The sequence below is a fragment of the Phyllobates terribilis genome, unplaced genomic scaffold (assembly GCF_046119375.1).
Source record: "Phyllobates terribilis strain yellow unplaced genomic scaffold, ASM4611937v1 Scaffold_2__4_contigs__length_985480577, whole genome shotgun sequence".
Classification (NCBI taxonomy): Eukaryota; Metazoa; Chordata; class Amphibia; order Anura; family Dendrobatidae; genus Phyllobates; species Phyllobates terribilis.
Window position 1 is genome coordinate 738,949,835 of NW_027362762.1, and position 27,790 is coordinate 738,977,624.

Consider the following 27,790-nt stretch of genomic DNA (forward strand, 5'->3'; position numbering starts at 1 on the left):
TTTAAATGGCATCAAACAGTTGGTGTGAAGGGGAGAAGTGCAGTTGCTGTGTAGTTGTTTAGGAGACACACATCTTAACAGTTCTGAAGTATGGAACTCTTTGAAACCAGCCCTTATTTTTTCCCAGACCAAAGATTTTATGACAATGAAAATTATTTTTCTGCACGGCTCCCCACATATGATCAAGCTGGATTTCAAGATCGTGGATCAATAGGACTTTGTACTGATGGGGTTTTACTGCAAGAGGCAAGCATTGAAGAAAAGGTTTCACCCCATTCCACTATAAGTCAGCAGGACCACTGTCCTGGACAATGCCTACCATGGGCCTGCAAGATGTGCAAGCGGAAGACAGTGTCATTGGATCGAAGAAGAGCAGCTACCTTGAGGGAGAAACGCAGGCTAAAGAAAGTAAATGAAGCCTTTGAAGCCTTAAAAAGAAGCACTTTGTTAAACCCTAATCAGAGACTCCCCAAAGTTGAGATCTTGAGGAGCGCCATACAGTACATAGAACGACTGCAAACTCTGCTGGCATCTCTGAACCAGCAAGAGAGAGACCAAAGAGATTTGCTCTACATCAGTAACGGATCTCAAAGAGTGGTAAAAATCTATTTATCTATCTATCAGCATCTATAGTATCTGTCCATCAACCCATCTTGCTATCCATTTTTATGTATCCATATGAATGTGTCAATTTTTCTAGAAGTAACTGTCTACTGTATCTATTTATCTATCTAATCCATTCTATCTATCTATCTATCTATATATCTATCTGTCTATCTATCTATCTATCTATCTATCTAAATTCCAAAAAATGAAGACAGCACTCCTGTAGAAATTACAGTGATTTATTAGCGCATAAATCACTGGAATTTCTATAGGAGTGCTGTGTTCATTTTTTGGAATCTATCTACTGGGATGGTCTATACCTGGAGGACGTGCACCCGTTTTAAATTAGTGTGTTTGCTGGTGCTGTTTGGACTTTATTTTTTCTATCTATCTATCTATCTATCTATCTATCTATCTATCTATCTATCTATCTATCCATATCTATCTATCTATCTATCTATCTATCTATCTGTCTGTCTGTCCATCCACCTGTCTATCTAATCTATCTATCCATATCTATCTAACCATTTATCAACATCTACAGTATCGGTCCATCCACCCATCTAGCTATACATTTTTAAAAAATCTATAAACATCTATCAATTATCTAGAAGTAACTATCTATCTATCTATCTATGTATCTAATCCAATCTATCTATCTATCTATCTATCTATCTATCTATCCTTATCTATCTATCTATTTATCTATCTATCTATCTATCTATCTATCTATCTATCTCTCTATCCAGTCCTATCTATCTATCTATCTATCTATCCAGTCCTATCTATCTATCTATCTATCTATCTATCTATCTATCTATCTATCTTTCCGTATCCAGTATCTATCCATCCACCCATCTTGCTATCCATTTTTATGTATCTATATACATCTATCAGTATATCTAGAAGTAACTACTCTATCTATCTAATCCATTCTATCTATCTATATATCTAATCCAATCTATCTATCTATCCATATCTATCTATCTATCTATCCATATCTATCTATCTAATCCATTCTATCTATCCATCTTTATCTATCTATCTATCTATCTATCCATCTATCTAGTTATCAACATCTATTTATCTCATAACTATTAAAATCTTTCTACCAATATCTATCAACTTCTACCTGATGATATATATCTGTATGTCTATCTTTTGGTTGCTTGTTATGATTTGTCTTATTGTTACATTCGTATTGTATTGCTTACAAGTTGTTTTACATGGGACTACCTAATGCATTCTCTTAGCTCAGAGAGTTTAATAACAGGTCTGTCAGACATTAATGCTTAGCCTGACATGGATACTTCAATTTGTTTCTTCATAATGACCTTGACCAAAACATTCATTGTCCCCAGCATAACCATGCTATCAATTCAATGCAAAAAAGAAAATCACTCGACAATCACTTACATTTGCTTTCAGCCTTGCAAATAAGTATTGAATATGGAAAGTAATGTTTTTTGTTTGTGTGTTGCTAAACAGAAAATATATATTCAATTATTGTTAATTATAATGAGCTACTAGACAGATACATGCATAAAATGATAATTAATATAAGAAAAATAGATATACAATTAGATAAATAGACAGCACTGTGCTTGGATTGTGGTTGTAAAACCAATGACCCCAATTTAGTGTCCTTTAAAATAGAAAAAATTGGAGTATTTTGATATATGTTTGATATGGGTGAATAAAGTATACCAATTTTTTAACATTACAATTTGGAGAGATGACGTTTTGATACAAGATAGATAGATATGAGATAGATAGATGATGGATGGATAGATAGATATGAGATAGATAGATATATTAGATTATATAGATAGTGTAGATAGATTAGATAGATAGATATGGATAGATAGATAGATAGATAGATCAGATAGATAGATATATAGATAGAAAATAGTTAAATATATGGATATATAGATATATTGATAGATAGATAATTGATAGATAGATAGATAGATAGATAGATAGATAGATCGATATCTGGATAGAAAGATAATAGATATATGAATGGATAGATATATCAGATAGATAATAGATATATAAATAGATAAATATATTAGATAGATAATAGATATATGAATAGATAGATATATTAGATAGATAATAGATATATAAATAGATAGATATATTAGATATATTAGATAGATAGATGATGTATAGATATGCAATAGATAGATAAATAATATATATGAGATATAGATAGATTAATATCAGATAGATAAAGTAGATACATACATATTAGATATATTCATAGATATAGAGATAAGGGATAGATAGATAAATGCTGTAGATCGATGGATATGGATAGATAGATATATAGATAGATAGATAGATAGAAAGATCTATTAATTTTGGCCTTTTTATTTGGTAATTTTAACCCCTTGAGATCGTGAGCCCCGGGACACAGCACTGTTGCTGTCACATGTCACAGATGACAAGTATATACTCAACTGTCACAAGTTTATTTTCTTCCTACATTTTGGCAACACTTGAACTCCTTAGATATGTCAATGCCAGTATGGTTTTAAGAATGACCTCTGAACCTCCTAAACTGATAAAGGTCGTGTGGTCACTTAGTAGAGGAGCCGGTGATCAGGCTGTTTGGGGCAGGGTCAGGAACGCCAGTCCTCATGAGACCATCGCCCGCTGTCATGCCTCATTAAGGTTCCCCACACAGTCATGTCAGTCATCTCATTTACTAGCACCTGCCCTGCTATGTAAGTAATGCAGTGAAAAACAAATGGACATTGTGTTTAAATGGATTTAATGCTGGAAAACATCTGTTGTTAGGAAGAAAGCAGTGACATTGTGAAGCTTCCTTCATTGTACCTGAGCAATAGGGATGGGTGTTACTGTGTAGTAATCATGACAAGCAGCCACACTCACAGCGTTTGCTTAGCTTAGATTACGACCTTCATCACATATGATCCTTTATATTTTGTACGTATGAATCCACCATCAGACCCCAATGGGATGTTAATGGACGGCAGAATGTTATTTGTCATGATTCTACATCTGCTTCTACACCGTTGATTACCAGTAGCTACAGATGCAGCAGACTCCAACTTAAAGGGATATTCCCAGCTTTAAGATCTTATCCCAATAGTTAGTAGGTGAAATAATAATATTAGCAAATACCTCCAATTACAAATGTAGTATATTCTTCTGATTTGCTATGTCACTTACCCCATGTGCAGGGCATTGCAGTCGCTTAGGTATCCATGGTTACGACAACTCATATAGTGACAGTTAGTTTGTTGTTAGTGGTAGTAACCATGGATACCTTAGCTACTGCAATGCCCTGCACATGAGGTAAACCAAAAAGCGAATCAGAAAAACTATACTACATTTCTAATTGGAGGTATTTGCTAATATTATTATTATTACACCTACTACATATTGGGATAGAATCTTGGTGATGGGAATACCCCTTTTAATGGTTGGTCACTACAGTAATAGCACACCAGGCCATGGCAGTCTACACTATTTGCGCAGTGCGACCATTCTCATTCACATTGAATCAGTGGCGTACTATGTATATAGCATGGGTGCTCTAAGCTATCGCTGTAGTGTTCTGCAATTGGCAGCTGATACATCTGTCCAAAAATTACACAATCCTTTACCTTATTCTACAATCTGTGGAAGAATGAATTAAAAAGTATACAGTATGTACAGTATATCTTGTCCGAACTTTCTACCCCCATATACTTAATTATAAAGATAGAAGGCAGAACACATTTCTGGCTACATGATTTTTTCACAAAGGGCTTTTTATCCATTAGATGCTTAGATTTTTGACAATTCCCATTCAGATGAATAGAATAATTAGAGATATTCCCAAAGAGATTTTACCTCTCTCGACAATTACGACCCATCCACAGGACATGCTTTACTGTATGAAGTGATATTACCACTTTAGGGTACGTCTGAAACGCTTCTATATTTGATTAAGGGCTCATTCAGACAAGCACATTATATGTACGTGCCATCTGTTAATATCGGATCACATGGGGGCAACAACAACTAAGCAATGTTTTTTGAATAAGGTTGTTCAGATGACATTTTTTTACACATAAACCTAGTGTCCGTGTGAAAATAATTGCAGTACAAACTATTCTTTTCTATATTTCGCCTATTCAAGTTTATGGGTGCGCAAAAAAAAAAAATCGGATCATCCACATTGCATCCGTTTTTTATGGATACATTTAAATGTCTGACATAGGAAACTATTCTTAGTCTTGTAAATTGTATGAACTGCTCGTGTATAAAAAGGATGTAAAAACGGACACGCGAATGACATACGTAGATGGATAAAAATCGTCTATTTTTTTCTGGTTGAAAATCTGACGTTTTTTCTTATGGTCATCTTAGCCTGGCCTTAGGCTAATTAATTCTAACCATGATAGTAATGCCTTCAACTTATGTTTGCTTTTTATTCATAAGATTTTATATGCACTGGAATATAAAGATGGCTACTAATGGCTTCCTTATGTTTCTAGCACAGACAAGCCGGACAATAAATCCCTTCCTATATAGCGTCCTGTGTAATGAGTGACAGTAACAGGCTGTGTGTGTGGCACAGTGATTCATCCATCTTATGTCTTCAGCGAGCGGAGCTGCGGTCTCCATCTTTTATAGTATCACTTTACCTATGCATGTGCGTCCATTCATTCAGCTGGCTTACTTACGGATTCATTACCCTGAGGGCTTTACTAACATGGAGATTTGTAATCATTGATCGGGAGTCATACTCATATGTCTGTAGCAAGTTCATTTCCACTGAAAGAAAAGACAAACAGAGGGGTAATGGTGGGCTTCAGGGTGTATTATTTATGGGGCACATTACATCTACATGAATTACTATGCATTGGGTCTTCTAGTTGTTCTTCCCTGGGAGAAGCAAATAAATGGAATCAAATATGCAGTTTTGATGCTGTTTTACGCAGCATATATTTTCCATTCCTCTAAAATCCACTTCTAGCATTTTCTCTGAAAATAATACAGCAAAAACTGCACTGTGTGATTTCACCCGATGCAGCATGTTCACACTCAACAGTTTTGCAAACATACAGTATGAATATTGGGTTTGGAGAAGCAATGCCTATGTCCCCTGTGTGAACATACCCTTTATATGTGTCTTGTAACAAAATAGCATTCATTTCACAACTTTTTTTTCAACATCGTTTTTGGTAGTTCTTTATATTTTTACATTTAGAACATGTATTTTTTTTCCTGTATTTTTTCAAGTGTTATTAAGAATCCCATGGGAAATGCAGCAGGAAAACATGCCATACCTAAAAAAAAAAAAAAAAAAAAATTAGCCACCAAAACAACACAAAAATATCTCAAATCAAAAAAGCTGTGTATGAAGTGTTTCTATATTTCTTTATAAAACCTAAAGTAAAATTTGGCCACAGAATTTTTTACCTAAAAATAATAATGTGAAAAAAACAAAAAAACAACAAAAACACAATGAAAGACGTCACCAAAATGCTGTGTGTGTGCATCCAGCCATTCTACTGGTTGTCCTTGTAAATTGAAAGGTCACATACTGCATTTCAGAGGGTCCGTTTCACATTGTGTTGCTATGGTGGAGCCTAAAAGGATAAGAAGTGAAATTGTTTTCTTTTTTTTTTATTGAACCATTCCAAACTACATACCCCAGATTGTGAAATTACCCTTGAGACGCAGGTAAGATTAACAGATTTGGATGTTGCACTGCAGGCAATTTACAGAATAATAACACATGCTGAGCAGTGAGATGGATGTTATAAATGAGTAATTCTGCATTTGCAAGGACTTCTGAAAATCTGATCTAGCAAAAAGTTATTAAGCTATTAAAGTCCTGTCTGTCTATTAAATAAAAGATCCTAACCACTGCTTGTGCCACTAGTTGAGATGGTTGAGGAACCCTGAAAAGTGCTACTAAAACCTGTTTATTCTATTTTTATCTATTTACCCTAATTATGTGATATGAAATTTTTGTTTTCTCTTATATTGGCATATGTTATCTAGTATGGGTAAATAAAAAAAAATAAAAAAACGTAATATGCTTGGTATCTGCATACTCATATTGACCTGGGGAAACATATTGCCAGGTCAATTTTACCATATAGTGGACATAGTAAATTAAAAACACTGCGAAATTGCACTTTTTTTTTTTGCAATTTCACCACACTTGGAATTTTTTCATTCAAAAGTACAACTTGTCCCACAACCCCATAGAATAACATTGGTCCGAGTATAATCTGATGTTTTGTCGGATCGCACTCTGACTGAAAATACAGTTAAGTGCACAATTCCTAATGAGCATAGATCAAGTTGAAGACATATATTTCACATGCTTTTGTAACTTTTACAAAACATATACTGAAGCTAGGGAAATAGCTCACCTGAAAAAAGAGTAGAAAACACTCTCACGTGGGTCAAAAATATATAAAAGCCACTTTATTGTGCAAAAATACGTTAAAAAATCCAGCATATGGAAAACTAAACTTACGCGTTTCGAACACGATATGTGTTCTTATTATAGCACCTTTAACAAAACATAGCCATATAAAAACCTATAGTAGATGGTGACTTTCTCAACAATATTTGGATAAATCATTAGTACAAGGAAATATAAGAAACATAGTAATATTCCTTATCAGAGAATAATACTTTTCTTCTCCACGTATGAGCCACTTGCCTCCTACTGCCTCCTGAAATTCTTATTGACTCATGGAACTCCACCTCACCGAGGGATGGAGAGGAATGGTGGAGGAGCCATCAGAGCTCAGAGCTGGATTTGCAACTACTATGCTTAGCACTACATTGACACAGGAGGATAGGAATGCTTCATTTCATTGTGTGCTGTATACGGGAGTCCTCAATTCATATTTTATATTCATATTCAGTTAGCTTGTAAATAAGTACAATAATGTGTATATTTAATTTGCATACTCATGTTAATTTTTAATTTTTACTTTTATGCTTTTAGGTGTCAAGTGAGTGTGGATCAAGCTCCTCTTCTTGCAGCCCAGAATGGAACGAGTCTGATTTTAGCAGTAGCCAAAGTGGTAAGTTAGGGGTTTTAAAAAAAATTGAAAAAAAAAAAAACTATTAGTGATTTGACAGTGTCTGAATATTAGGAGTAGAATATATTTCTCAGAGACGACTTCTTCATTTTATACATAATACATGTTTTGCACCTAAAATCGAAATAACTGATCAATATTTTGAGACAAACTATAAATCTATGACATTAATTGGGTTGTTTAATATAACATAATTATTGTTTTTTTTATGTCGCATTTTTATTAAAATTCTAAAATAATACGAACAAACTACTACTACTATAAAATACCATGAAATCCAACACAAATGAAAATGAAGAAGGATTACATGATTACATTTACTAACATCTTGAATTTAAGATTTATTTAATTTTTTTTAATTAGATAATCATTTATAGGAGACAACCCACATGATCATACATTGTTACTTCCCTTGTAAATCCTATTTCATACAATTAATGTCAATAAATAATTAGTAGTAAACAAGTCAATAAAACTTCTCCACACATTATAGCAATGTAAAATTACCCCAGTTTGTCAGTAATGAAAATGACCAGTTTACCAACATTAGACCAGCAAACATAACAATTTATGCCTGGGTCATTCCATACATATGTAAATTATGTACTGATTATTTTGATCAGATCTTATAAAACAATAAACATGGTAAAATGTAAAAAAAATCTTTGAAATTAACAGTACATAAATAATAGACCATAGATATAACTTTAAAGTTTAGACTTCAGCACTGCACATTTTTACTTGCAACATGTAGATTTATCCAGTATTAGCCATCTTAAAGGTAAATTAAGAACTGTCTTTAGTCACCCAACCACTAAATAAGATATACATATCTGACATGTGTGGGTCCTTCCTCTGAGACCGATGGGCAGACATAGCCTGTGCAGCTGCACTAGGGTCCTTTACAACTACATTTTTAGAAGTAAAAGATTGTTGTATCTGGGCCCTGACCTATGCACTATGTAGCCTATGGACCTAGGAAGTTAAAGATTTTGTACCAAATTATGAAGTCATCCTCTTTCCCTAGGATAGGGAATAACTTCCTGATGGCCGGTCCATCTGCTGGAACCTCAGTGATCTAGAGAACATAGCCCCATCTGGACAGGGCAGAGGTCAAACATGCGCATCTCAGCTCCATTTATTCTCAATAAAATCATCGGAGATAACCGAATGAAGCACTTAGCTGTCCTTGACAGTGATGGGGCCGATACACAACTCTCACACATTGCCTCTTTGCTCACAGTGTCCACCCCTGCTGAGTCTTGTTGGCACTAAGAATGGAGAGAAAGTCAAAAATATGCAACTCTATCTGTTCACTTATATGGGAGTTGCAAAAGTAACTAAGCTTCACCCCTGTGGGACCTGAATCTAGCAGACATTTATGAAATATCCATTGTTCATGCCATAAATATCTCAGATAAGAGATATACACCTACTACAAGATGGGACTTATTTAAAACTATCAAATAAATAAATAAATTCATGCAGTTACTAACAGTGAAAAGACTTTTTTTCAATGACAATACCACCGTCCGAACTTCTGTCCCTGATGTCCCTCCTGTTGAAACATTATTTATGGACTGTCAATTATGACTTTAATGGACTTGAAAGCTGAGACGTTTCTTTCTTAAAAAACCTTACACTCCACATCTAAACATAAAGGTATACCCAATCCTCATTTCTACCCTTTAGTATTTAGGACTCTCATTTCAGAACATCATGGAAAAAGAACTTAAAAATCTTTTAACGACCAAGTGTGAAGAAGAACAAAACTTGAATAAATATGAGAGATTGGCATTGAAAGAACCGAGTGATAGCCCCAGTATTGTAATACGTGCTGTGTATAAGGGGGATCAGTGGTGGTTCTTGACAAAATGCTGTACATGAGAGGTTTTTTTCTATGTTATCAGATAAAATTATATGTCTTGATGGGAGGAGAAGTTTTTTTACTTAAACTCCAATCCATTTTGTACATCTATTAGATGGTATGGGAGATATATTGATGATCTCCTGTTCATCTGGGACAAGTATCTTAACCAAAATGATTTAAATTTTCATGATGGAACAACACATGAATGTAGTACCATTTTTGGATATTCTTCTTAAAAGGGATACACATAATGGCACAATACACACCTCACTTTATAGAAAACCAATCTTTGGTAATTCAATACTTCATGTGGGGAGTTGTCATCCTCATGTTATGCTCTTATGACAGGTCACTGTGCCTTCTCTGACCTGCCTCCTATTTTACATAATGCATCTAGTAGTGCGGGGCTAGGTAAAATAGGAGGCAGGTCAGTGAAGGCACAGTGAGCTGTCATAAGAGCATACAGATGAATATGTAAGCATAGCACCAGATAGAGTGCCCACCCCACAGGCCGCCACGGAGCACGAGCATATCATTATCTCCAAACTGAAAGTAAAGATTACACAAGAACCACAGGATGGATTTCATCAACCAAGGTATCATTTTAATCAGTGTAATGTTGCCCACCTGAAAGTGTATGTAGTTTACTAAGCACAATCCTGCTAACAGGTGCACTTTAAAATCTACTACATTCTCGGTTAATTAGAACAGAATATTTGATATTAAATCTTATATAAATTGCAATACCACACATGTGGTATACTGTAAATAGCCAATTTTATACTATGCCAAAAATATTACATTGTCTGCACCACTCGTACCCTAAAGAAAAGAATATCTGAGCATATTACTGCTGTGTCACCAAACTCATCTCAGGTTGGTCGTTTATCTTCGGTTTGTCCAAGCACTTTTTAGATATGCACCATGGAAATGTATCTTCATTAAAAGTCATAGGCATAGAACATGTAAATACGTCAAAGAGAGTGGGAAATTGGAGCAAGAAATTATTTGTTCTAGAGGTTTTCTGGATTCTCAAGCTTAATGCTCGCTTACCAGCGGGGCTAAACTATCGCTCTGACCTAATGTATTTTTTCTAAATGCATTTTTATGTATATCATTTTGGTTTTGTTTATTTATTTTTTTGTGGGCATCTTGAACACATAATTTTCTTGAAAATGATCTAAATTTATTACAACAGGTGTTTTGTTGTTTGTCATGGGCGGTGTCCCATTTTTTGCAGGAACTTCCGGGGGTATTTAACCTTGCGTATTTGAGAAGTTGAAACCTAACTATTCTTTGACTAAGGACTCTTAGAAGTAGTATTTTTGCCCCAAAATTTTTTACGGTGCTGGATCCCTTCCCTTTTTACTAAGAATGGAGAGGTGGTCACGAATATGCAACTATCTGTTCACTTATATGGGAGTTGCAAAAATAGCTAAGCTTCACCCCTGCGGGACCTGTATCTAGCAAGCGTTTATGAAATATCCAATGTTCATGCCATAAATATTTCAGATAAGAGCATCAAATAATGTAGTTCAGTTATGCCAGGTGCTTACATCTTTAGATATCTCCCCTGGTCCTAAGTTTGACAATTGCACTTCTGGGCAGGTTTATTACTTCTGTTTTGGAATCAGTGCTGTTTGTGTGAAAGAGGGAATGACTATTGCCTGCTAGAGACGAGCGAATCTGTTCGAGGTGAATTTATTATTATTTTTTTTAATTTTGCAAAAAAAATTTTTTTGTAATTCACCATGCGATATCAGCAAAATAGCAGCCAGAGGATGAGGAAAGGGGTGAAAAAATAAACAAAAATAATACAACGCTGCTCACCTGTCCCACCAATGCTTCCACCCCATCTGTTCTTCCGCTTCTCTTTCCAGCCACTGATGATATGCCAACTGCACTAATATGCCAAGAGCACGGATAATGTGCTGACACAGGAGGCTCTCCGTTCTGTTGAACGCAGGGTTGGAAGTCAAGAAGCCAAAACCGGATGAATGATGGTGAACCTGACTTAACTGCAGTACATTATGAAGTTATATAACTTATTTTAAATAATGATTTATGTGGCTTGTTTGGCTGCACTCTGAGTCACAAAGTTACGGGAAATTTTGAACAAATAACTGGAAATATATTTTACAATGAATTAATGTGTCATTTAGAATTTGGCACAGTCTTGTACCGAACTATATAATACATTGCTCTATCTATTAATTAACACACAGGACATTCATAAGGAATAAAGGGACTAAACAAAAAAAACGTCCATTACATTTGCCACAGGTAAAATAATTCATTTAGTACAAAATCCATGCCATAAAAATGTATGCATGGCACATCTGACTGGATTTGCATGAGAACAAAGTGTAAATGAATTGTTTTTCTAGCAAAGGTCGAAAATGTGTACTTTATGTTAATGGATTAAATAAGAACAGAGATCCCTCCAGGCTCTGAGCTTCTGCATTACAAATGATATGCACTGCTTAGAAAATCACATGTTCCCAATAAACGGTTTGTGAAGGTCATACTAGTAATAATGTGCACTAATACAAACTGCCAGCCAAAGCACAAACAAGTAATAAAGAGTCCGCTTTGTCTGAGAACTATGACCTGACTCTGAGGACATCTAATAATACGATTTCCAATGTCATTTCTGATGGGAAAGAGCTTTGTGCTGGGAAGGTATGAGTTAAGATACCTTGTATTGTACTTATTCAGAACAATATATACCATGTGTACTGGTTAACAAATGCCAGGATCCAGATATAATTAATTACATTTGCTCCTTAAAGTAAAGCTTCAAGATCTTACCTACTATATTAATGAATTACCTTGTGAGTATAAACATATATATATGTACAGTACATATATTAGACAGATGTTTCAAGAATGCTGAAATAGATAAAATTCTTTCAAAAATAGGAGTCTTAATAGGTTATTTTTATCAATTGACAAAATTAATGAATAAAAGAGAAATCTAAATCATTATTATTTGGCTTGAGCACATTTTGCCTTCAAAGCTTCAATTCTTCTAGGTACACTTGTGCACACTTTTTAAAACAAATTAACAGGGAAATTGTTCCAAATATCTTGGAGAAATAACCACTGATCCTCTGTTTATGTAGATGCAAATCCTTCTGTCTTTTTATATAATTTCAAACAGACTCGATGATATGGAGATCTGGACTCTGTGTGGACCATATCATGACTTCCAAAACTCAATGTTCTTCTTTATGCTGACCATATTTGTTAAATACATTAGCTGTATGTTTGGGGTTGTTGCAAAATAAATTTGGAGCCAATTAGATGCCATCCTGATGGTATTGCATGATGGATAAGTATCTGCCTGTATTTTTCAGCTTTGAGGGCATCATTAATCCTGCCTAAATCCCCACCTCCATTTGCTGAAATGCAGCCTCAAACTTGTAAAGAACCTCCACCATGCTTCACTGTTGCTTGCAAACACTCATTATTGTATTGCTTTCCGTCCGTTGGCAACAAACTGCCTTTTGCTGCAGCCAAATATTTCACATTCTGACTCTTTGATTCAGAACACATGCTGCCATTTTCTGCACAAAGCTCCTATGTTTTTGTGCATAGTTGATAAACTTGGCCTTGTTTCCATGTACAAGGTATGGTTGTTTGGTGGCAATTCATCCATGCAGACCACTTCTGGCAAGACTTCTAGACAGTAGATGGGTGTAGTTCCATCGCACTTGTTGCGGTCAGTTCTAAGCTGATGGCACTTCTGTACATCTTCCAATTTTGAATGCAAATAAGCATGAGGTGACTTTTGTCTGCTGCACTAAGCGTCCATGGCCGACTTCTGTTACTACAGTCCTCAATGTTGACCATTTATTGGTGTTTCTTCAAAACAGTTAAAACAGCACATCTGCTTTGAAAACTTTCCCTGGGAGAGACCTTGCTGATGTAGTATAACTACCTTGTTTCTTATTGCTCTGCTCAGTCTTGCTATGGTCTGTGATATCAAACTGTCTTCCACAACCTCACCTTTGCGGTAGAGTTTGGCCATTGCTAACCCAGTTTTAAATCTAATGAACAGCTGTTTCAACCTACATATGAAAATGATGATCATTATCTTTTGGTCTCTTTGGTATAATTGGTTTCTCATGTAACTGACTATAATCATACAAACTTTCTTTATACAGAGGAATTAATACTTTTCTGAATGCAAAGGGTCGTCACATCAATATTGATTTGACTTAGATTTATATATACTATATATATGTATATACACACATAACATGTACACATGGTGCTTATGTTACGTGAATAGAGTAGTTTAAAAAACAATATCCCACCTCACCAATCCAACATTGGTCCGATTCCAATGTTACCCAGTCAATATTTCTTACTTGCAGCAATCAGGTGGCCATGTGACTACTGCTGTCAAACACTGGAATGGGAGGGGGTTTGGAAGATGAGTATTGATTCTTTTATTTTTTTAACCAATTCTGAGCCTTTTCAAGACAACCACTTTATAGTGACTTTCAAGTTCACTTTAACCAAACACCAAGCCAATGATGACACAACTCCCTGATAAATCACCTTCTATCTTAGAAGCTGATGAACAATTTGAACTGGTATTAATATACAGTGTCCATTTTAGGACATGATCAGATATCAAAATCAAACATCAGAATGATGTCACTTTGAGTCTAAATACCCTGTCTGAGAACTGATTCTGACAAGTGATTCTGACAAGTGATTTTGACAAGTGTTATTCTGACAAGTGATTTTGACAAGTGTTATTCTGACAAGTGATTTTGACAAGTGATTCTGCCAAGTGATTTTGACATGTGATTCTGACAAGTGATTCTGACAAGTGACTTTTACAACTGTAATAATAATAAAAAAAAATGTCACTGTTCGCTGATGGGACTTGAACCCAAAATTTTATGTCTAGAAGCCAGTGCACTAACCACTGAGCTCTATACTCAGCTGTTAAAACCTGAGAGTTCTATTTGGTTATATGATTTTCAGTGCAAACCTGATTGAAACTCATTGGGACTTATGCACAGGCTACAAGCAAGCCAAATTCAAATGATGTTTGATTTTGATGTGTGAGTCTGATGTGTGACTTTCTTCAAACATCAGAATCAGAATCACAATGAATTTTACTCACCGAGTATTTTCATGGTTAATCTCATAAGGCTAGAAAAGCTGCTAGCTGCTATTGTTTGACTGGATAGTGCAATGGCAAGGCATCAGCCTCTGAAACTATAGTATCAGAGTTCAAATCCTGATAGGCATGAGAATATTTTTTGTTTTTTTTAATTATGTCTATTTAGCACACAAACTACAGGGGTGTTTTACTTTTAATTTCTGACATTCTGATTGTCATCCTGATGTGTTAAGAGTTTCAGACACACTGTCTATTTGCATGGTAAATTACATAGCCAAAGTAAATTGGGAGTTTGCAGCCAGTACTTGGGTGGATGGAAATAAAAATTTACAATAAAGAAATTTTATCTTTAGACCCCTTTAAGAAATTATGCAAATACAGATATGTAGTAAATTATTGCCTCCCAATTTACTTTGGCTATGTAATTTACCATGCAAATAAATGGCGTGTCCAAAACTCTTAACACATCAGGATGACAATCAGAATGTCAGATATTAAAAGTAAAACACCCCTGTAGTTTGTGTGCTAAATAGGCATAGTTATAAAAAAAAAAAAAAAAACATTATTTTTCCAATCGGGATTTGAACTCTGGTATTGTGGTTTCAGAGGCTGATGCCTTACTATTGCACTGTCCAGTCAAGCAATAGCAAGCAGCAGCTTTTCTTGTCTTATGAGATCAACCATGAAAATACTCAGGGTGACTAAAAGTCATTGTGATTCTGATTCTGATGTTTGAAGAAAGTCACACATCAAACTCACGCATCAAAATCAAACATCATTTGAATTTGGCTTGCTTGCAGTCTGTGCATAAGTCCCAATGAGTTTCAATCAGGTTTGCACTGAAAATCATATAACCAAATAGAACTCTCAGGTCTTTACAACTGAGTGTTTTGCTCAGTGGTTAGTGCACTGGCTTCTGGACATAAAATTTTGGGTTAAGTCCCATCAGCGAACAGTAACATTTTTTTTATTATTATTACAGTTGTCAAAATCACTTGTCAGAATCACTTGTCAGATTCACTTGTCAGAATCAGTTCTCAGACAGGGTATTTAGACTCAAAGTGACATCATTCTGATGTTTGATTTTGATATCTGATCATGTCCTAAAATGGACACTGTATTAATGGCCCCAGAGCATAAGCAAACTAGATATAGCTTCCCTGAATTTGTGGTTAGGAGGTGCTGCTTGTAATTCATCTCAGGAAGCCATTTCTAGTCGTTTGATTGACAGTTCTCAACATACATATAGGCAGGCTATAACAATACTAACAATGTATATTTATGTCTCCAGAGGCAAGAGGCGAGAGCATTGTGTAGTAAAACTAGTGGCTAAAGAGAGCACACCATAGATTGCTGGTATCCAAATGTTTCTCTCTAGTTTTTACAAAATTACATTCTGAGGATTTCAGTAATGCTGAGCGTTGTAGTTCTCCTGCGGCTAGAGAGTCACAAGATGAAGAACTTTAGAAAATTAAACTCTTCAAAGTATTGTAGAAATAATTATTAGACTATGGGATCATTATATACAAAGTAACATTGGTTAGCAAAAGAGCAATGGATTTTGATGGAGGCAATTCGTTCATAGTTTAGTATATGATTAGGATCCAACTGAACCAAATTTTTTATATTCGCCAAACTGAAGTGGACTCACTGGTGGAGATATGCGAGGTGCCAGTGGATGCTGAGAGTACCCCAGTAAACTTGTGAGGAATTTTCACTGCACACGCAGAAGTCTTGCAGAAAAGTGAAATTTATTAGATCAGTTGGTACAGGTGGTAGAATAACATCAGTGCATCTTGAATGCGATTACAGATACAATAACGTTTCGACTCAACCTGAGTCAAAAATCGCAACGCTTGATTTATGTGGGTCCACTGTGGTATCTGGTTGACTCCACAAACGGGGCTGATCAGCACCAGATACCACCACGGACCCTCATAAATCAACAGTGCTGCGATTTTTAAAAAAGTCTCATGTTGAGTTGAAACGTTACTGCATCTGTAATCGCATTCAAGATGCACTGATGTTATTCTACCTCTTGTACCAATTGTTGTAATGAACTTCACTTTTCTGCAAGGCTTCTGAGTGTGAACCACATTTTGTGGGCAGCATGCTCTATGTGTGGCATTTTTAGGGAAAAAAAGCATTTGTGGTCAAAAAAGCCACATAAAAATGCATGAAAAGTATGTCTGTTTTTCATGTCCATGTGACATCTGTGTGTGATCCGTTTTCATACATCTACACTAAAAAATGTTCATGATCAAATACAGTTTCCTAGGTTTATAATAGAAATGTATCCTTAAAAATCGGATGCCCCTCAGATGTTCTGTGTGGGCTCTGATTTTTTTTTATGCACCTATAGACTTTAATGGGTGAGTCTCATCCGAGACCCAGAAGAAAGTAGTGCATGCTGCAATTTTGCTTTTCTCATAGACAGTCAGGCCAAGAGAAAATTTTGAAAATAATTAACTGAGTAGAAATTAAAAATGAGCAATTGTCAGTACACAGTGCTATATGATATGATGATCACAATATATTAAGAGGGTAAAAAGTTTGATGGGAGGAGTACTTCTTTAATCTGAGATCAACATGATATAGGGCAGGGATGACAAACTCAAACAGAAGGCCAAAATGAAAATCTTGGAAAAAGTCACGGGTCAACCAGTTTACAGTATAATGGGCCCCACAGAGTCCTCGATACAGAATAATATGCCCCACATAGTCCTCCACACAGTATAATGGGCCCCACATAGTCCTCCACACAGTATAATGGGCCCCACATAGTTCCCCATAGAGTATAATGGGCCTCACATAGTCCTCCATACAGAATAATGGGCCCCAGAAAGTCTTATATACAGAATAATGGGCCCCACATAGTCATCCATACAGTATAATGGGCCCCAGAAAATCTTCTATACAGAATAATGGCCCCACATAGTCCTCCACACAGTATAATGGGCCCCACATAGTCCTCCATACAGTATAATGGGCCCCACATAGTCCTCCATACAGAATAATGGGCCCCACATATGCCTCCATACAGTATAATGGCCCACATAGTCCTCCATAAAGTATAATGGCCCCAGATAGCCCTCCATACAGAATAATGGGCCCCACATAGTTCTCCATACAGTGTAATGGGTCCCACATAGTTCTCCATACAGTGTAATGGCCCCACATAGTGCTCCATACAGAGTAATGGGCCCCACATAGTCATCTATACAGTATAATGGGCCCCAGAAAATCTTCTATACAGAATAATGGCCCCACATAGTCCTCCACACAGTATAATGGGCCCCACATAGTCCTCCATACAGAATAATGGGCAGCACATAGTCCTCCATACAGTATAATGGCCCCACATAGTCCTCCATACAGTATAATGGCCCCAGATAGTCCTCCACACAGTATAATGGGCCCCACATAGTCCTCCATACAGTATAATGTCCCCAGATAGTCCTCCACACAGTATAATGGGCCCCACATAGTCCTCCATACAGAATAATGGGCACCACATAGTCCTCCATACAGTATAATGGCCCCACATAGTCCTCCATACAATATAATGGCCCCAGATAGTCCTCCATACAGTATAATGGCCCCAGATAGTCCTCCACACAGTATAATGGGCCCCACATAGTCCTCCATGCAGTATAATGGCCCCAGATAGTCCTCCACACAGTATAATGGGCCCCACATAGTCCTCCATACAGAATAATGGGCACCACATAGTCCTCCATACAGAATAATGGGCACCACATAGTCCTCCATACAGTATAATGGCCCCACATAGTCCTCCATACAGTATAATGGCCCCAGATAGTCTTCCACACAGTATAATGGGCCCCACATAGACCTCCATACAGTGTAATGGCCCCAGATAGTCCTCCATACAGAATAATGGACACCACATAGTCCTCCATACAGAATAAAGGCCGCACATAGGGGTGGTGGTTCTGGTGTCGAAGGCCAAATAAAACCACCCAGCAGGCCAGATTTGGCTGATTGGCCAGAGTTTGACATGTATGATATACGGGTAGAAACGCTGATTTCAGTGATGTGTCACTTACTGGGCTTTTTGTTGAGTTTCAATAAAATAAATGTTTTATCAGCAGGATATTATCACTAGTACTCCTGCTCTGCATAACATCCCCACTACTGATTAGCAGCATTCTGCCTATGCACAGTGTACACAGGAAGCTGCCAATCAGTGGTGTGGGCGGAATTATACAGGGCTCAGTATTCAGAGAACTGGTAGATCTGCAGCAGAGAAAACAGTGATTTTGTCAAAACTGCATTAGCAGGCCAGTAAGTGATACATCGCTGTAATCAGGATCTCCGCCCCTACATCATGCTGCTCTCAGATTACAGAGCAAAAACCTAGTAACAGGTCACAAGTTAAAATGGCCTGTTTTGTTAAAGTTTGGTTATAGTGATGACTTTCTATTAAAACACCTCCTGTCTATGGAGATGGTGAGCTATTGACTTTGTAATTAGGAAGTGTTACTTGTAATTCACCTCAGGAAGTAATGTCTTGTGCTTTGATTGACAGCTGTCAACATACGTATATGTAGCTAGCCTATCACAATACTAACAATGCATATTTATATCTCCAGAGGCAACATGCGAGAGCAGCATATAGAAAAACTGGTGGCTAAAGACAGCACACCATAGATTACTGGTCCCAAATTGTTTCTTTCCTGGACTTTTGACATTCTGAGGATAACAAGAATGCTTAGAGTTGTAGTTCTCCTGCACCTAGTGCTCACAAGCTGGATCATGAAGCTCTTTATAGTATTGTAAAAATACCTAGCTCATAGGATCAGTGATCAGCAAAGTGGCAATGGATTTTGATGGCTGTTATCTGTTCACATTTCACAGACCTCGTAGGGTTGTACTGAGCTGCGTTTTTTTGACAGTTTGGGCAGAATGCCCCAGGTGGGACATTTTCTCATGCATTTGGTTATAGTCTTCTAATAATGAAAAAAAAACTAAAAAAAATGCCACAAAAACACTTATAAACGTGCATGAACACCATGGGGGCGATTCATCAAGATGGTTGATTCTCGCTTCATGAATCGGGCGAGGCCCGTGGAGGCGTGCACTTCTTTGTGCGCCTCTCCACAAATGTTACTCCAGCCTCTGCTAGAGTAAGATCTGTGGCGTAGTTGTAGCACCCTGAGGACTCGGCTGCTACAGGGGTATTACGCCTCAAGCCAGAGGTGTGATATTCCACTCCCGGGTAAGGATGGAGTGTGGAACTGAGCTCAGTTAGCTGCATACACTACATACATCCCATTTCCGGGGGACAGACCAACGGTACTCCCACCAGTTTATGTGCAGGTACGACAGTGTCTGTCCCTGGCTGGAGTGGGAGGGGGGTGGAACATCCCAGTAGTGTAGGGGCAGATAGGGGGAGCAGTCTGGGTAAAGCTAGGAGCTCATTGGGTGCTGGTCACCTGAGCTCACACATAGAGGGAGTATATAAGGTGGGCACCATCTTAGGACAGGGTCTTTGTAGAGTGAGTCAGTCTGTCAGAGTGTAACCTGAGGAGCAGAGCAGAGAAGCTCAGCCAGAAGGGCTGACAGGGAGTTGTGGTTCTGGCTGGGCCCAGCTCCAAGGCCAAGAGAGAGAGAGGAGTCTGAAGGACCCAGAGAAAACAAGAGGGAACTCCAAGAACCCAAACTTAGATCAGAGGGTGAAGAGTTGGCACCTAGGGTACCGTATCCCAAGCTGGCAGAGAGAAAAGCACACCTTAGCCAGAGACCGGAGGTCGTGGGCAGGATCTGCCACGACCCTCACCAAATCCACCAGGAAGGCAGACCAAGTATAGGGTCAGGGAACCCAGAGGAGGTGTACCCACCAAGAGACCCGAGGGAGCCGGACATAGGTGGATCCCTGGTGAGAACGGCCAGAAGAGAGGGAAAGTCAGACAGGAGCTCAGGACCACGCTCCAGAACTGCCTGGGGGTTAGCCGAGTCCAGGACCTGGTGGACGCAGCACGGCTCGGGTGGTCGCTTCAGGCCAGAGTGACCATAAGAACACCCGTAAGTAAAAACCCCTGAACTGCACAGCCCGACTCTGAGTCTTCTTGCTGATTCATCCTGCACCTTCACAACCACCATCCTCTACATCTGACCCCCTGAGGCTATACCCCTCCCGTTGGGGGTTATACTACCAAAGCTGCACACATACCAACAGCCTCAGCGGACCCTGCTGCAGCGGCGGCCTTTTGACCGCAAATCAACGGGTGGCGTAGTCGACACAAAGAACTCTAATAACATCTGTAGGACTGCCACACACTGAGCTTGACACCCTGGGCACGGACCGGGTCACCGCCACTCGGAGACTACAACCCCCATCTGATCCGGCTCCGGGTATCCCCTAAACAACACTGGCCCAGGGGGCGCGTCAACTTTGGCGTAGTCGGCAGGATAACGTGCCCGCAACAACCGGGTACTGCGTGCCTGAAGAAAAGTTCACCGTTACCTTAAAAAGAAGTCTCCCGCCGGTTCCGGAGGGTCCCCGCCAACGGACCCCATCACAGGTCGTTTCCCGCCGGTTGTCCGCCATTTGCAGCTTTTTCCCGCCACCCATGGAGTTTCCCGCCACTGGGAGACGATTCCCGCCATTTCCAAAGATTTCCCGCCTTGGAAGAGCGGACGCCATTATGGGCGTGCCAGAGGGTGGCAAGAGGCCACCTCCCATCGTGGGCCAGGTCGAAGAATGGCGCCAAAAGCGGAAACCGCGCCCACCAACAGAGACTGTGATGCTGGAAGTGTCCATCAGCGTAAGAGAACTGCCCCTGGAACTGACAATCACAAAGTTGCCCCGGGACCACCCTCAATGTGGGCGGAGACAGAACAAGAGAACGAAGATGGGTGTCGCCTGGAGCAGTCTGGAGAGAGCGCACCCGGAGACAAGACGTCTGGAAGAGAGTCCAGAGAGAGCCTACCCGGAGATGGAGGGAGAGTCAGGCAGCACCGACCCAGTGGTCAGGAGCCTGTTGCAGGTCGCCACTCCAGAAGGCCTGCTGGAGATCCTAGCACAGCTCCCCCGAGACCGGGAGTGTGCACAGACCGCGCTGGAGGGCCTCGCACGGAGGATGGCCCGGGTGCAGCGAGAGACGTTGGCGGAGTGGAGCCGAGAGATGGCCCAGCAGACCGGCACCCGTCAGCGGAGCACGCCACCCGAGACGAGGAGACAGACCGCCTCTGAGGATGGTGCAGGAGAACTGAAGGCCGGAGACGGCGCCGAGAAGGGAGCTGAACGGACGGAGGCAGGTAAAGGGGACGTCTCTACCCCGTGCCGAGAAACCGCGTACCTGCCCCAGCTCCCCGTCGCAGAGCCCGAAATTCCCCCTGCCGTGCCCGTCGCTGCATCGTCACCGCCGCAGACTAGGCCTCAACCGGAAACCGCGGCCGCGACCCCTGTGACGTCACGCGCTTCGACCCTGAGCGCGGCAAAGCAGGAAATACCATCGGCCTGGTCACAAGGCCTAGTACCCCCGGGCGCCGCTATTCCAACAGCGCCCCCTACCTCCGCGGAGCCACCGGCCTGGTCGCAGGGCCGAATAACCCAGGGCGCCGCCGTTCTTACGGTGCCCTTTGCCTTTAAGGTGCCCCAGGCCTGGTCGCAAGGCCTGGCTAACCCGGGCGCCGCTACCATCAACGCGCCCTCAACATCTAGAGTGCCGCACCTGGGTGAAAATCTATTTGCCCAGCATACGTGCCCGGATGGGCAGCCCTTCATATGGCCCCAGGAGTACATTCAGCTGGAACTCCAGAGAGCAAGGCCCATGTGCGAGCCCCTGATTCCGGCTCCGAAGCCCGTAAAGAGGACCTCGCCCCCGCTGGAGGAGGCACAGTTCGAGTGGGACCCCACTGGAGAAGACCTCATGGGGTTCACTCAGGAGACTCGGGCGGCCGCAGCGGAGCGTGCAGAGTGCTGCCGCCAGCAGCTCGAGGTCTTCAAGAAGGAGCGGAGAGAGAGGCGTGTCCGGGAACAGCAAATGCAGATAAGGAGCGCGGAGCAGAAGAGCCGGACCAGGAGGAAACCCCGTGCAGCTCATGGTCCCCGTGCCACCGGGACTGTGATAAAATTCAATATGCAGCACGGATGGGGCTTTATCAGAGACCATCAGACCCCCGGCGACGTCTTTGTAACTCGCAGAGACGTAGAAAGCCATCTGCCGGAGGGACACAGAGGTCGTGACCTGTATGTAGGGGACGAGGTCACCTTCACCCGGCACAAGTGTGCCAAAGGACCCTTACGCCCTCCATGTGCATCGCCTGACGGAGGAGGAGCTGCGGTGTGAGGAGGAGCAAGAGGACCCGGACGGGTCTGAAGAATCTAAAGAAAGAGCAGGAGGACGCCGTCGTTGAAGTACGGTAGAGAGAGACTGTATAAAGTTGCCCGTCGGGGTACCAAGAACTGTTACTTATTTAAAATATAGTCCCCGTTGGGACCAGCAGATTGAACTGAAACCCGTGTGTCCCTATTCCCACTGACCGAGGACTGAGAGCGGTCAATCCTCCCTAATACCTGGCCGAGGACTGAGAGCGGCCATATTTCCCTTGTATATAGTTGCGCTTCCTAAAGCGCCCCCTACCGGTTTTATAGGAAACTGTTTTCTTCCAAAAGAGACTGTTGCACTTTACCCGGTCACAAGTTGCACCGTGGCCGGAGGAACAAGAATGTTTCCAATGAAGAGTTTTATATGAAAAGTTTTATAATATATATATATTGTTTTATATGTTTATGATGTTTATAAAAAAAAATTGTATGTTTGTGGATGTTTTTGTTCTCTTACAGCCCGAGGACGTGCTGTGATTTACCAGGGGGGAATGTAGCACCCTGAGGACTCGGCTGCTACAGGGGTATTACGCCTCAAGCCAGAGGTGTGATATTCCACTCCCGGGTAAGGATGGAGTGTGGAACTGAGCTCAGTTAGCTGCATATACTACATACATCCCATTTCCGGGGGACAGACCAACGGTACTCCCACCAGTTTATGTGCAGGTACGACAGTGTCTGTCCCTGGCTGGAGTGGGAGGGGGGTGGAACATCCCAGTAGTGTAGGGGCAGATAGGGGGAGCAGTCTGGGTAAAGCTAGGAGCTCATTGGGTGCTGGTCACCTGAGCTCACACATAGAGGGAGTATATAAGGTGGGCACCATCTTAGGACAGGGTCTTTGTAGAGTGAGTCAGTCTGTCAGAGTGTAACCTGAGGAGCAGAGCAGAGAAGCTCAGCCAGAAGGGCTGACAGGGAGTTGTGGTTCCGGCTGGGCCCAGCTCCAAGGCCAAGAGAGAGAGAGGAGTCTGAAGGACCCAGTGAAAACAAGAGGGAACTCCAAGAACCCAAAATTAGATCAGAGGGTGAAGAGTTGGCACCTAGGGTACCGGATCCCAAGCTGGCAGAGAGAAAAGCACACCTTAGCCAGAGACCGGAGGTCGTGGGCAGGATCTGCCACGACCCTCACCAAATCCACCAGGAAGGCAGACCAAGTATAGGGTCAGGGAACCCAGAGGATGTGTACCCACCAAGAGACCCGAGGGAGCCGGACATAGGTGGATCCCTGGTGAGAACGGCCAGAAGAGAGGGAAAGTCAGACAGGAGCTCAGGACCACGCTCCAGAACTGCCTGGGGGTTAGCCGAGTCCAGGACCTGGTGGACGCAGCACGGCTCGGGTGGTCGCTTCAGGCCAGAGTGACCATAAGAACACCCGTAAGTAAAAACCCCTGAACTGCACAGCCCGACTCTGAGTCTTCTTGCTGATTCATCCTGCACCTTCACAACCACCATCCTCTACATCTGACCCCCTGAGGCTATACCCCTCCCGTTGGGGGTTATACTACCAAAGCTGCACACATACCAACAGCCTCAGCGGACCCTGCTGCAGCGGCGGCCTTTTGACCGCAAATCAACGGGTGGCGTAGTCGACACAAAGAACTCTAATAACATCTGTAGGACTGCCACACACTGAGCTTGACACCCTGGGCACGGACCGGGTCACCGCCACTCGGAGACTACAACCCCCATCTGATCCGGCTCCGGGTATCCCCTAAACAACACTGGCCCAGGGGGCGCGTCATAGTGAATGCCAGCATTCGTCATGAATTTGGCAAGCAGGAGTCGCCACACCCTGTCACACCCAGCTTTCCCCACTATGTCAGAGCTGGGGCGAAAATGGCATGAAAACACCAGAAGTCGCGTTTTTTGGGCACAACCTCGCTTTACGCAAAAAAAATGGTGATCTTTCAAAGCCTTCGTCGCCAGAAATCTGCCAAAAAACCTTTGATGAATCATCCCCATGTCTTTTTCAAGGGTGAATATAAAAGCTATTTGTGAACAAAAATCCTAAAAGTTTTGTTTTTTTACAAAAACTGAACATTTGTGCACTCAGTTGTTTGTAAGTAACTTTTAATTATCTGTGGTTTGTAGATAGGTGTCTTTACTTTTATATTGAAGTCTTTTTTTTTTCAATTATAAGCAACTTCAAAAAGCCTAAATAACATCAATGGTTTAGTGTTGGATGAGAAATGAATACATTTTATCTGTGTATTTTTTCATGTAATGACTGTATTTTATTTCTATGGCACTTGAATTAGTGCGATGATGAGGGAGCTAGAAAAGTGATCCTCATCAACCATTATGCTTTCACACCTACTTCATTAATGGCTGGAATATTTGTACTTTTTTTTGTCTTGCAGATCATCTTTTAAGTGACGACTCTTCTGAGCACCGTGACATAACCTCGTTGTCTTCCATTGTTGACAGCATCACATCTGGAGAAGTGTCCATTACCTATCCAGACCAGCATATCGGGAACTAGACATTGAACACATATTTTATTGTTCACCTTCCTGAAAGTTATTACAAGATCAGGAGTTTGTGGATTTTATAAAAAAAATTGCCTAAGGAACAAAAACACAGATAAAATAGATTTAGATTGGGGGTTCAGTGGCTGTTTGGGGACTTCTTAAAACAGAATTCATCCAATTATTTAATAACTTTATTTGTCCAACCCAGCTATTTCCAGTAGGCAACGTAACGATTACTGTAGACTATTGGTTCTTTGGACAGAGAACTTCCATGTCGTCTTATTACCACTCTACATCCATGATGATGTAGTTTGCACTTGCTCCTTAATTGTTGGTATTTTTATGTTTTGGTGTTCTGTTGAGATTCAGCACTGGAGCATGTATCAGTCATAAGCAGAACTGGAGCATGAGGTCTAGAAGTAGACATTTACTGATCTGCTACTTGGGGAAAGTCCAAAAACTGTTCAGATGTAGCCTAATAAGACTCTGTGTCCATCGCTCAGGAGCAATTCCCAAAATATACACTGATATGATCATAGACAATTATTAACCAAATATATTTAATGCAGGTATATTGTTTAAGTCCTGGAGAAATAAAAAAATATATAGCCTGCACAGAATTAAAGAACTCTAGAACAATGTGGATTTAAGGGGTTTTATGAAAACAGAAGAAAACTTCAGCTTTTTTTTTCCATAGAAAAAGTGCTTTTATTGTCCAAAGGTTGTGTCTGGTATTGCAACTCAGCCTAATTAAAGTGAATGGGGTTAAAACTTAATAAAAAGCATTGAAAAATTAAGTGAATGGGGTTAATCCGCAGTGCCACACAACTTCAAGATAAAAAAACAGCCCATTATTCTTATTTTATGAACCCATGAACCCCTTTTAGGGCACATGGCCTTATTTTCAGTCTCAGTGTAATCTGATAAAACATCAGATCGCAGTTAGACCAATGTTATTCTATGGGGCCATGCAAATGTCTGATTTTTTTCCTCGGACTGAGCAGATCCAACATTGCAGCATGCCCGAGTGAAATACGATAATTGGATTGCACTCGGCCTTGCAAGTCAATAATATCGGACTGCACTCGGATTACATCAGAGTGCAGTCCGACACAATCAAGAAGATGGCGAATTTTTTTTTATCCATCTTCTCTTCATTCGGGGACATTGAATCACACTCTGATCACACTCTGATTAGAGTGTGATTAGCATAGCCGACCCGATTATCTCGGATGAGAGAATATATGCTTGTGTGACCCTAGCCTTAAAAAAAGATTACAAAACTCTGCAAGATTCAATCCAAGACTTTTTAGATTAGATGTATAGGATCTTCAAGGAGAAAAAAAATGAATTCTCTATTTTTCTTTGCTTTCTAAAAGCTCCCAAGCTTTTGGGTTGGACAACTTTGTTTTATGTTAATTAAAATCAATGATTATTATGATATGAATGACTACTCCTTTTTGGGTCATATTTAAAGAACTGACCTGTAACATTGCCAAGATAAGGCAAATTATTTAATTAAATTATTACATTAAAATATAATTACACCTAATTAATTTAAAATAAAAAGAGATCATTTAATTTAATTTAAAAATCAATCCAGGTTCTATTTATTAATATTATAAAGAAACACCAAGAGACATTTTGTGATTTGGACAACAGAGAACAATACTTCTGATGAATTCCATCTTTTAGTATAATAATGTTTTGTAATATATATTTTCGTAGTTGTTTTTATTAAAGGGTGTGCTGTTCTGCAGAAATATTATTTTTTTTTATGTTCGGTGGGGCCAATTTTTTTAATTTGATTATAAAGTGGTTTGACCAATTTTAAATGTAACATGATTTGACATTCTTTTTTATTAAATGTGTGGGTTTGCCATCCTTTTATTTTTGCTAACTTATTTGTATGGTTTTTTTTTTATTAAAGATTTTGTTTGAATATATCAGTTGTTGTAGGCATTCTTTAAGTCTTTGTGTTTAGCTATATGATGCTTTTTCTATATTATGTCAGGGATCTCATAATACTTCTAATTACTACTAGAATCAATTCTAGCTGACCTTACAAATATGACAGACTTACAATATGGTAGGAGATCTACAAAAAAGTGAAGCATGCCTTTATAATGTATTTTTGATAACATTTCCAGAAATATGTATATCATATACAATTAGACATACAGAAAAAAATTAAACAGCACAAGCAATTAGAATATAAATTTTGCAACCCAACAACCTTTAAAATATAAAAGT

At 39.9% G+C, this 27,790-nt stretch overlaps 1 protein-coding gene across 1 annotated transcript; it reads left to right on the forward strand.

Annotated features, from left to right (window-relative positions):
* MYOG (myogenin) lies at positions 1-27,370 on the forward strand. Its single transcript, XM_073670711.1, has 3 exons — positions 1-597; positions 7,601-7,679; positions 25,427-27,370. The coding sequence occupies exons 1-3, from the start codon at positions 91-93 to the stop codon at positions 25,546-25,548; spliced, it is 708 nt and encodes a 235-aa protein (XP_073526812.1). The 5' UTR covers positions 1-90; the 3' UTR covers positions 25,549-27,370.
* The last annotated feature ends 420 nt before the right edge of the window (positions 27,371-27,790 follow it).